Source organism: Cricetulus griseus (genome assembly GCF_003668045.3).
Source record: "Cricetulus griseus strain 17A/GY chromosome 1 unlocalized genomic scaffold, alternate assembly CriGri-PICRH-1.0 chr1_0, whole genome shotgun sequence".
NCBI classification, from domain to species: domain Eukaryota; kingdom Metazoa; phylum Chordata; class Mammalia; order Rodentia; family Cricetidae; genus Cricetulus; species Cricetulus griseus.
Window position 1 is genome coordinate 37056073 of NW_023276806.1, and position 12757 is coordinate 37068829.

General features: G+C 48.1%; 1 protein-coding gene across 1 annotated transcript in view; it reads right to left on the bottom strand.

Annotated features, from left to right (window-relative positions):
• The window catches only part of Cnn3 (calponin 3), a 32149-nt gene extending 19852 nt beyond the window's left edge, over positions 1–12297 (bottom strand). The window contains exon 1 of the mRNA XM_027395621.2: positions 11959–12297. Within this exon, the coding sequence (XP_027251422.1) occupies positions 11959–12015 (57 nt within the window). The 5' untranslated portion in view covers positions 12016–12297. The remainder of the gene's footprint in view (positions 1–11958) is intronic.
• Positions 12298–12757: the final 460 nt, after the last annotated feature.

Here is a 12757-nt window from a genome sequence, read left to right on the forward strand (position 1 = left end):
AGCGCCTTCTGCAGCTTTGGGGTGTGTATTCACTCCTCACGGGATAACTTCAAGTTTGCCTTAGAGGATGCAACTCAAGATCTTCGGTGATTTGAGGAATTCACAAACCCACTTTACCATCATAGTCCCCAAAGCAGAGCACCAGAAGCTCCTTGTTACTGACCTCGGATGCCCTCCATCCAGTGAGCATCCCATCAGTCTCTGAGTTAACCATCAGCCATGCGGCTCCCTATCCACTACTGAGCTGGAAGTTCAGGACAGGTAGGAGGCAACTGTCAGCACTTAGTCGGTAGTAACTGTGGAGCTGCCTGGGGGTCCAGATCTGTTATCTCAGACTACAAGTGCCTTTATTACAATGGCACCTCCTGTCCATTTGACAGTGCTGGCCTAACACAACCAGCCACAGATCTGGAATTTTAAGGCAGGTTAGAGGCTGGCTAGGGAACCCCACAAATGTATTACATGTGCAAGAAACCATGGCCTTCTCCCACCATGAAAATTAGAGGACATGAAGTTTCCATTAACCAACAGGATGGAATATCCCATTCCCCCGTAACAAAAAGCCCCCCTGTGCCTCATGAAATGGCATGGGAAGTGACCTTTAGGGAGAGAAGCCCCGAGTGCGCATGCGCTGTTGACATGGGCATGGCCAGATGAAGCTCGAAGGCAAAGAGCCCTTTTCTGGTCTGAGTGCAAATGTTGACAGTGTTTACAGAGAATATCCACCATGGCTCTTTGCTCAGCTGTATTTAATAACTATAACTCCTTTTTTATCTTCATGTAATAACCCTGCTTTCCCATCCAGCTGTATGCAATAACACCACCTCTCCATTCACCTGCATATAATAAATTATTATGGTTGGCTGCCTCCACAAATGTAAAGTCCACTCCAGCCCATCCCAGCTTTCCTGTACATGTGTCTGTCCGTTCTTCATTCCCTCATTGGCCCTAGCCCCCAGACCCAAGCAGTGCAAGGATTTGGTAGAGACCCCTAAGAGTTCAGTTTTCTTTTAATGTAATGATGTGAAAAATAATAAACTTGGGCCAGGCGTTGGTGGCGCAGGCCTTTAATCCCAGCATTTGGGAGGCAGAGGCAGGCGGATCTCAGTGAGTTCGAGGTCAGCTTGATGTACAAAGTGAGTTCCAGGACAGCCAGGACTGTTATAGAGAAACCCTAGAGAGAGAGAGAGAGAGAGAGAGAGAGAGAGAGAGAGAGAGAGAGAGAGAGAGAGAGAGAGAGAGAGAGAATCATAAACTTGGGGGTTAGAGTCACATACCTGCACAGCACCATGACCTACACAAATGCCCCTGAACACAGGTTAGAAGCAAACTGGAGTTCAAGCTTCTCACTCACCACAACGAAGAAGGAAATAGAAGACTCAATTTTTTTTCACAAACACAAACATATAAATAAATAAATAAAACTTGAACACAGCTTCCTTTTTCCAGCCAGGACCTGGTTATGGGGCCCCAGGATATCCCAATCAACAGGAAAGACAACTCACACTATTTGTGACCGCCACCGAGTTTGAATATACCCAAGAGGAACAAAGTCTGTCCTCGTGAACTGTAGTTGGTCAGTGTTCTGTCCCAGCACAAAGGTCTCCCAGAGGTGATGTGACAGGCACACAGGCACAGAACTCAAAACGGAAACTCTACTTCCTATCCTCTCCAGGTCAACGGCTAAGGGAATGGGTGGAGGGAACCCAGAGGCAGCAAAGGGACCCACAGGACTCAGTTGACACAAGCAGCAGAATGCAGTGTACTCCACACACAGGCCAAACCACCTTCACTCCCATGGCCTATGCTGCCAGCTCAGGAGCTCCAGGCCAGGCCGTGGCCAAAGAGACACCCCATTCCACATAAGAAGAGCAACACTACTAGCCCAAGTGACGTCCACATCACCTGTATGTTTTAAGGTTCTCCACTTTCTTCTCACTTCTGCTAACCCTCAACTCCACCTCTGTCCCCAGCCTTTCCTTCACTGGCCCTTCAATGGGCACAGGATCCCATCTCAACTGAAACAAGCAAACCTTTGAAGGAACCTGATGCCAGTCTCTAGCACTGACCTGTTTCTCTTTATGTCCGGCCAGCTCTCTCTGTTTCCTCTTAGTGCTCTCAAAAGGTTAGCAGTAAGGGCTCAACAGCCCAATCCAGGGCCTGTTTCCAGCCCTCTGCCTGCATGAGACCAGCCTTCCCAGGCCTCTGACTCTCCTTCCCTCCATCTTGTCAAAGGCCCGTCTTGGCGCTCCTCTTGGCCAGCCCTCTCCAGGCTCAGCATCTTTCTTCTTTGCCCTTGAAAGATGTTGGTTCTCTCAGGCCTAGGACTAAAGCAGAGAAGGTCTGGAAACTGCTGAGCACCTCCACACATACCACTCTGCTGCAAACATTGAGATCCTTAGTGGCTCTCAAGTCGCACGACTGCTCAGAATAACCCCAAGTTCATTCATGAACATTGCAGAACTCCCTGAATGTCCCCCTTATTGTCCTATGCTTTGTTGGCCGTTCCCACTCAGACACTGGCAGACTGCTCATATTCGGCAGCTGTCCCTTGGTATCCACAGGGTGTTCTGGGTGTTCCCTCCCTACTACAAATACCAAAACACCTGATGCTCAGGCCCCTTGCATAAAATGGTATTTTAAGTAGTACAATGCAAGTAACCTGTGCACATCCTTCCATGGCGTTTTTTTGTTTGTTTGTTTTTGTTTTTCGAGATAGGGTTTCTCTGTGTAGCTTTGGAGCCTGTCCTGGAACCAGGCTGGCCTCGAACTCACAGAGCTTCCATGACATTTTAAGTGTAGTACTGGAGATGGTAACCAGGGCTTCCCACCTGCTAAGCAGGCTCTCTACCACCAAGTGACAACTTCAGGGCTGCCCCATACTTAAAATCATCTCTAGATTACTTATATTGCCTAACAGAAATGCAAATGCTTTGTAAATAGTTACTATACCATATGTTCAGAGAACAGGTGGGAAAAATCTGTGTACATGTTCAATACAGACACGAACATTCTGAACATTTCCAGTCCATGGTTGGCTTCCTCCACAAATGTGAAGCTCCCAGCCACAGAAGACTGACTACGTATCATTACAATTAATTAACTGACACCATTTGATGGCCATTTAATATGGGATCATTCTGATGCTGCCTAAGCTTTTTATTTACCAAGTAATTTCTAATGGAAGTGTCTTCATCCCTCCCCACTGTCCCATCCCCATGTATGAAAGGTGACCAGTGAATCGGGGATTACAGATGTTGGTGATCATACATACAATAAAGAGCATGTGGCTTGAGCCTCGCCAAGGCCACTTACATAGTTCTGTTGTTTGTTTTTGCTTGCCTGGCTGCATTTCTTTTGAGATTTGTTTTGATATGGATGGTCCAAGTGTGAGTGTATGTGTACGTGTGTGCACCTGTGTACATGTAGAGACCAGAAAAAAGGGCATCAGGTGTCCTGTTCCATCACTCCCCACCTATTCGAGACAGGGTCTCTCCCTGAACCTGGGGCTCATGTTTTCTCATACAGGCTGGAAGCCAGCAAACCCGAGATCCCCTGTCTCTCCCCTCCTCTGAGCTAGGGTTACAGGCATGCATTGTTACTTGGGAACTAAGATCTCAACTCTAATTCTTATGATTGTATAGCAGGCACTCTCAACCAATGAGCCATCCCTGTTGTCTGGTTTTTCTGAGGCAGAGTCTCATGGAGCCCAGAGTCCCTAGCCTTGGAACTTACTATGGCCTTGGAACTTACTATGTAGCTGGAGGTAGCCATGAATTCCTGATCCTCCTTTCTCTATCTTCCAAGTACTGGCTTTTCAGATGACAAAGAATAAATAAATAAATAAATAAATAAATAAATAAATAAATAAAGTGACTTTCTTCCAGTTTCATAGCATTGGATAGGAATATAGACTGATTTTTTTTTTTTTAAATGAACAACTGCTGGATACTTAAAGCACATTTAAGTACTGGGTCCAGAGCACTTCCCCACGCAAGCATCTTTAAGGAAAATTTTCCTACAAAGTAGTAAGCAAATCACAGAACTCCATACAACAGACGACAGCTCAGCTTGTGGAATATCTGAGTGACACTCGAGGTGATTCAAGCCGTGGAGATGAGGGTAAGGGATACAGGGCTCTTTCAGCGCTTTGCTCCTCCATGTTGGCACCGTTCCCATTCCTCACAATTATTCATTCACCAAACAAAGATTAAAGAGTTGGAGAGGTTCTCACAAGCAAGGAAGAAAGCAGAGATGACCTATCCAAAGACTGAATGCCAAGCAGGAATCTAGACCCAGGTCTGCCCAGAGTCTAAGCCTTTTCGACTTCCATCTTCTACTATATCCAGTTCATAGCTACCTCATCTCCCAGTAGCTAGAGAAGAGGGTAGAGTATGCCTCGACTCCCAAGCCACTGAGGAGAGACCAGCAAAGAGGACTGCTTGGGCCCAGGAGTTACAAGATTAATCTGGACAACACTGTAAGATCCCTCCATCTCAAACAAACAAACAAACAAAAAAGGCAGCCACTATCCCTGTCCCCCAGTGTCACTGTATCACATGGATATACTAGAGCCTGCTGCCAGCTAAGAACTCTGCTTCCAATAGCCAGGGGAATCTGCAGTCTCAGGAGGGCAGTGCCAGCATGGTTCAGAAGTTCATAGGAAGATATCTGGCAAAGACATCTCAGTCTGAAAACTATTCGACTAGCCTCTCTGGAAAGTAGCCTCTTGCCACAGTCTGAAGGTACTAGAAAATCAACTACAGGAAAGTATCTAAAATGGAATTACTTGCCACTAAGAAGAAAAAGAAAAGGTAATGAGATTGAGCCAGGAGAGGAAGAAAAGTAGAGATGAAAACCTCACAGGCAAGATAAATGTCCAAGTGTATCTGGCCAGGGTGAGGGGCATGAGGGTACACAGCATCCAGGTTCTCTGCAGAAACCTGAAGCCAATGTCCAGACTCAGAACAGCCCAAGGGAAGCAGTTTTGCTGCTAAAGGCATGGACCCCAACAAGATCCCAAGGATGAGGTTCGTGTACATACAGTTTCTATGCATGATGGAAAGTATAACATGACTGTTGTTGCTTTTCTTTTAGAGGAATTTGTATATATGTGTAGAAGACAGGGAACAACTTGGGGTGCCATTCCCCAAACACCATCTACCTCCTCTACCCCCGAGACAGGGTCTCTTACTGCCCTGGGATTTGTTGAGTAGGCTAGGCTACCTGGCCATGGGCTCCCAGGATCTATCTGCCTGTCTCAGCCTCCTCAGTCTGGGATGACAAGCACAAGGACATGCTACCATACCTAGCTGTTTTGTTTTGTTTTGTTTTGTTTTTCTCCCTGTGGGAAGAAAAACTCGGGTCCACAAGGCAAGCACTTTACCAACAGAATTATTTCCCAACGCCCCTTTTAAGACAAGTTCTCTCATGTGCCACAAGCTGTCTTCAAACTAACCATCTAGCCAAGGATAGCTTTGAACTCTTGATTTTCCTGCCTGCACCTCCCAAGTGCTAGGATTACAGGCTCCTGTGAGCATGCTGGGTTTATACAGCATGGTTTATACAGTGCTATGATTGAACCCAGGGCTTTGTGTATGCTAGGCAAGCAGCCTACCAGCTGGGCTACAGCCCCTGGCTTGCTGTTGCTTTTTAAATAGAATCAGATGTCTGAATTAACCAACAGTAAGAGAGACAGACTTGCTACACATGGTACTAATTATTTTCTCTCAGATTTCCTCCCACATGAAGCAAAAAGAGAGGGAGAAAAGTGCAAGAATGGAGCTCATACCCTTACCCACTGGCTGAGCCTGTAGCAAAGAGGGCTGGGAAGCTGGGATTAAAAAGAGAAGACAGACCTGAGAGGAAGAGGAAAAGAAAAGGGTCTCTATTGCAGCATTCTTGTTCCCAATTCTCTGGCTCGGTCACTGCAGATGCCCTGCCCAAGAGGCACACCCACTCCCTACAGCTTCCCAGTTCCTACTCGGAAGGCTAACTGATACACAGAAAAGTTCTCCCTTACCTCATAGGAGAAACCGGGCCAAAAAGGAGCAGAGGACCCAGGCCTTGGGGAGGAGGGGGTATGGGGGAGAAAGGGGCATCACCCAGGATGCGATGGGAGTTCTGGACAAGGATTCAGACACAACACATTCCTGAGGAAAAAGGGAAACCAAGTAGGGATGCTTGGTGTCCTGGGCCCCTTCCTGTCAGATACAAATGAAAGCTCAGCTTTTGGAAGACAGTATCAAAATCTACAAGACAAATACCGCTCAGAAGCCAGAACTGAACCTAACCGGCCAGCAAAATGCTACACCATCTGTATTGTGTGTGTTTTGTGTTAATCTGAACACTTGATGTGAATGATCTAGGTCAGATTTGTCCCAACAGCCTTGTAAAGCTGTGTGTTGCACCTTCACTGCGCAGGAGAAATATAAACAGGTCAAGTCACTTGCCGGAAGTCCACAATGAACCTCAAAGAAACTGTGGTCAATCCAGGGTGCTCATTCTTCACAGCTTCATTCGCTCACTGACACGAGCCAGAGATGATACTACCAGGAGGCCTTCCAGGGCTCAGAAACATGCTTATAAAACTTGCAAAGTATGTTCATATTGCTTACCATAAAGACTAGGCACAAGTCCCCACAAACCCAATGCACACCCCCTTTCCAGAAATGCTTACCAAAATATGGAGGATGCAAGACAGGCATTAACAGTCAAGAGCCCACGTATGGGGGAATCTAGAGCCAGAGAACCAATGCACACAGAATACACAGTACATGGCAAATGCCAATCTCATCATGAGAAGCAAGTTAAAATGGTTACAGTGATGGTAAAAAAAGCACACACAAAACCATCCAATCACGTTTTAAAACAGAAAATTAGCCACAAATAATATTAACCATTTCAGATACAGTGAATGGAGTGCAGAGGGGAAAAAAAACCTCATAAACCACATGCAGTCAAAATACCCATACACATAAAGAAAAAAACTCAGCAATCCTCCTGGAAGACAGACAGTCATAGAGAAAACACACACACACACACACACACACACACACACACACACACACACACACACACCCTAGTTATTGAACATACTGACAATGATTCACTGTTCAGCCTATGTCTGAAATCTAAAACTGTAGGCTAACAATGTAAGTCTCAGACTGTGAAAGGCTACAGGTCACAGGACAGTAAGCACCATAAGAAAGTGTTCCAGAGTAGGCATGGTACCTCTCCTCATCCTTTCAAAGAGCATCTTCTTTATGTTTTTGGTCAAAATGAGGAGATGGGGTAAAGAAAAGAAAATTGAGCTAGCAGACAAATCTCAATAATTAGTACCTTCCAGCAGCAAAGAATGTGACCTAGCTAGACAGCCACCCTGTCCCACTTCTGGGAGCTTAGAATCAGAATAGGCTTTTCAAAGGGGACCTCTACCGTTTCTCTCTAACTGGAAGTCCAAGAAAGGGTTCCCAAATCTGCAACAAGATGGAGTGATTTTAGTGGTACAGTTTTCAAGGTGATATTAATACAAATTCAAAACAACATACAGCCCGTGTTAGACCCAGCACTTGAGAAGCAGAAGCAGGTGAGATGGATCTTTGAGAGTTCGAGGCCATCGTAGTCTACATAACCAGTACCAGGGCTACACAGTCACCCTGTCTCAACCACAACTAAACAAAACCATCTGAGCCCTTCAAAAATATCAGACCTGCCCAACAGAATTCTCCTGTAGAGGGGAGGAGGCACCTCCTTAGCAGATTGATTTCCAGCTGTTAGAGACAGCAAAATCTATTGCTTGATGAACAAATTCATTAAACCGATAAATATTTACTACAACTTGCAAGATACATTTCCATTTCTTCTCATTAGGATTGTATTTAGTTACACTTCAACTTCTACCTTATGCTCCAAATCACAACCTAATACAGACCTTGAGGTACATCCCTGAATAAGACCTGGATCTTTATCACTAATGGTCAGAGACAAATAATAACAAGTTTTTAATGAGAAACTGTTTAACTTCAGTACTTAAAAGAAAAAAAAAGTAAGCCCTGCTACTCATTTTTACAGTGATTCTGGTGTGCTACCTTAAGTGGTTTTATTATTTTTATTTATTTATCTATTTATTTTGGAGATAGGATCTCACTACACAGCCATAGCTGGCCACAAACCCACAGAAATCCATCTGCCTCTATCTCCCAAGTGCTGGGATGAAACAGTGCACCATTAAGCCTGGCTTCAGTGATAATTTATGCTGGAGTCACCTGGGCAATACCCTGATCCAGGCCACCCTGAAAAGCAGCTGTTTGTTCAAAAGGCATGGGACAGCTGCAAGCAAGGATGTCATGGGTCCTGGTCCTCATTTTATTTTATTTTTAAAGATTTATTTATTTATTATGTATACAATATTCTGCTTGCATGTATCTCTGCAGGCCAGAAGAGGGCACCAGATCTCCTTATAGATGGCTGTGAGCCACCATGTGGGTGCTAGGAATTGAACTCAAAACCTCTGGAAGAGCAGGCAATGCTCTTAACCTCTGAGTCACCTCTCCATTCCGGTCCTCATTTTATTATAGGACTGCTTCATTTACTTTTAAGTGACTTAAAGTTTTAGTAATGTCTTCCAAAGTGGCTTTTAGCACTGTTCAACCTGTGCAACCCAAAGGGCTGTATCACTTATGACGAGTTTCATTTTCCCTCAAAAGTCTACTATCACCTCTACTTCTTCCAGGGCCGGCTAGGATTTTATGTAGCTCACAGTTACTGGTCCTTTTGTTGTTTCTTTCTTTTTTGTTATGTAAGACAGGCCAGATACAGTGGGTGCAGGTCTGTAATCCCAGCACTCAGCGGGGAGGTGGAGGCAGGGGAGGTGGAGGCAGGCACAGGAGGAGTTCAAGATCATTCTTGGCTACACAGTGAATTCCAGATCAGCCTCAACTCCATTAAACCCTGTCTCAAAAAAGCAGAAACACTTTATCCACAATGCAGACTGAACAGATTTTTTTTTTTTAATCCAGGTTTCCACATTTTCTTGCCCTATTTTTTCCTAAAGAAGTTTGTATGTTCTGCTATGTATTGGCATCTCACCAAATAAATGTTTAATTTCAAAGATGCTGCCCTGGAATTTTACTGATTCAAGGTATTTAAGATCAAAGACGCCTTCAATTTATTGGTGGACTACTCTCACCACTAAAGCATAAGCTTGATGTTTTGTGATACAAAGTGAACACTCAAAAGAGCAGGACAGACAACTGCAAGAAACAAAATAGCTGAGCCTTCCATTTCCTAAATCAGGACTCCAGCAGACAGATGCGAACCGCCCTGCCCACATCATCCAAAGCAGGAACTAGCCAAGGGGGGGGTGGGGGGGGCTGGAAGTTACATCTGCTGGACTCAAACTCCTAAAAGATATTTTAAGAAAGAAAATTCTAGGGAACTGGAGCTATAGCTAAATACTTAAGAGTACCAGTTGGCCTTGCAGAGGACCTAGGTTTAACCCCAAGACCTACTTGGTAGCTCACTATCATCTGTAACTCCAGTTCCAGGGGATCCAAAGCCCTCCTCTGGCCTCCAGAGGCACTGAAAGTACAAGATGCACAGGCACACAGGCAGATAAACCACCCATACACACAAAACAGACAACACAATTCTGGTATGTAATCAACACGTAAATTACACAATGCATGAAAAAAACAGGAGTGAATGAAAAGATGCAATGTGAAGTCCATGTTTCCATATATCCACTCTATCCAACAGTCCTACACTCTGTCAAAAATCAACACCCCATTCAGGCATGCAGATTGGGTTTCTAAGCCCAGAACAGATGATGAATACCATGACAGGAATAATTACAATGTCAAGTAGTAACAGGTGGAAGACAAAAATAGGGTGGGCAGTGGCAGACAACAGTGTCCTGTGGTTGAACATATCTAAGTACTTAACTAAGACACCGACTGCTGAAATTCTTAGAATACTCCAAGTTTCTTCTGTGCCCTTTGACCAATCACACCCTTCCTGAGCCAAGCATCCTAATCAGAAAATGATGCTGGAATCCCAGTGGTCCTCCTCATCTCACAGGACACCTGAGATCAAAAGAATTTCTTATGAAAGGGCCCTGTATCACAGCCCCGCATAAATAAAGGTTTGTTTGTTTGTTTGTTTTTAAAGGGCCTGGTGTTTAATCCCCACTGCCTTTATAACTTTCCAAAGGTTCTTTAAAAAAAAAAAAAAAAGATTTACTGTTTCCAACACAGTCATAGCGACCCAGCCAGAGTCCTGCATTTCCTGGGGTTATTGGCTCAATTAGAACAACTATGGGAGAAGCTATTACGCCAGTCAGCAAAAAGAAAACCAGCTTGGATACTAAGAACCAGGAAGAGTCAGTTCACTTGAAGGACTGCCAACAACACCAGTACCTCATTTACAATGCAAAGGTAAAGAGACTCAGAGGGCGCCAGAATCCCAGAGGGAATTACAATTTGTGCGCCGCCAAGCCGCGCCTGGGCACAAGCCACCCTGTTCTCCCTGCCTACGCCCTCGGCTTCCTAAAGCTAGGGCTATAAACTTGGAAGGACCGCTATTCTGCAACGAACTTTTCAGTTGGTGAGCGCAGTACTCCAAACTTTTCTGCCTCTTTAGGAAGACTTTAATACAGACAAAACATTTGAAAAAGTTAAAACCTCGAAGACCTCAATGTTAGAACAAAGAGGAAAATTAAACCCCTTGCTTCAAAGACTGTTTAGAATCTTCTAGATGAATTACAAAGGGGTGCGCTAGCTACAACAGCGGGAAGGAATAAGCCACTCTCTGGCTCGCGTCTGACAACGGTGAGCTTCATCACTTCTAAGTGATTCCCTTCGCACCGCAGACACCCGCAGCTCCGGGATGTTAACAGCTCTGACAATGCCAATGTATTTTACCAGAGATGGGACAGAGCGGTGACAATTCTGACATGCTTCGGCTCCCGGGAGGTTAATGGGAATTAAACCACAGCAGCCCTCCTTTGTGGCGCTTTGGCCGGAACAGCAAAAGGGAGACAATGAGCGGTCTGTGAGCAGTTCCACGCGGATTGGCTGGTGCCCCCCCCCATCCGAAACCCCTGATGTCATGGACTTGGAATGCAGGCAGGGAGGAAGGAAGGAGAGGATTTGGGGAGGGGGACACCTCTCATCTCTTTCCCAGGCCAAAAGTCCGAAAGATAAACCCCGATGCATTCTTCAGATGAGTACTCGGTAAAGCAGCATCGCCAAATTCCAATCACTCCAAAAATACAACCCGCTACAGCAAACAAGCCCCGAACAAAAGCGACCCTGCCGAGATATCGTGACAATTCAACGTGATGCAAAACTTCTCAGGATTGCATTTCTAAGTCTCCCATCTACATCTGAGCCGGCTCTCAGGCTGCGCGCTCAGGCTTTTGTCTGCGTTTCCCGCACCAAGGCACCACCGACGGGCTCCCTTTCTGCCCGCGGGTCCCAGGGGTTGGCGGGACACCGAGCGTCCCCTCCCATGGAGAAGGAGAGGAACAATGAGGGGCCCGGTTTGGCCACGTAACCGCCCAACTTCGTTTGCGGGAGGAGGGGGCCAGGATGGGAGGAGACGCAGGGTCCCACGGCAGCCCCGACCCAGGCGGATGGCGGGGGCGGCAACTCCCGGAGTCCCAGCCGCGAGGCAAGGCCCCGCCTGAGGGCCAAAGACCACTCAGGAGCGCCCTCTTCCCGGAGGGGCGCATCCTACAGCCTTCCAGCGGGCCCCGCGGCGCCGCAGGACTCCAGGCGTCCGGGAACCCACCGCCCGCCGGGGCCCGCGGCGCGGGAACAAAGCCAGGGCCAGCGCGTGCGAGCCGGCTCCGTGAGCTGGGGAGCGCGCACCTCTCCGGCAGCCTCGACGTCTCTCCGCAGCGGCTCGCAGCCCCCCAACCCCCCGCCGCAGACCCCAGACCGCTCGCGCGCGTACCTTGTTCTTGACCTCGGCGGAGAGCCCGTAGGAAGGGCCCTTGTTGAAATGGGTCATGGCGGTTCCGACGACGGGAAGGGGCTGCGCTCGGGCTCGGGGGTCTGTCGCCCTCGGTGGTGTCTCAACTCCTAGCCCCAGAGGCGGCCGCGCGGGAGATGCTCGAGCTCGCTCTTCTGCGCCGCGGGAGAGACTCCGGAACGCGGCTGGGGGACGTGGGCGATGCTTCGAGGGTTCGGTCGGACTCGGGTCCCGCGGAGACTCAGGGTCACTCTGGAGTGGGGCTGGCTACCCGGCTCGCTGCCCGCTCCGAAGCTCTCTGCACGCTCTGCCCCCAGCCTGGTCCCCCCCCTAGGCCTCCGGGGATTGGCCGGCGAGCCCGACCAATGGAGCGCCGCCTCCTCCCCCTCTCCTGCTCCCGGGCGTCGTGGCCAATGGCAGCACGGCGGGCGCGGCGCTCCCTCCCGCGGGTCCCAGCCCCCGGCCCCGCCCTCACGCCACCCGGGACCTCAGCGCCCCTCCTCCCGGCTGGTCAGCGGGCTGCGGCTGCCCCGCCCCGGCGCCTGGGGGCTTCCCAGTCGCCACGGTTCTCATCAACTCCCAGGCATCCGTGACGCTCCGACAGTGGAGGGAACAGGAAGCTCCCGGAGCTGGCCCGTGGCTGACCGGCCACTCCATCCGCCTCCTCCCGGAGCACAGCGCGCCCCGATGCTGCTGCGCTGGAAACCCCTGGAGCAGCCTCCGAGCCCACATGTCTGGCACAGGGAGGCCTGCATCAACACCTGCCAGGTCCTCCCTCCCC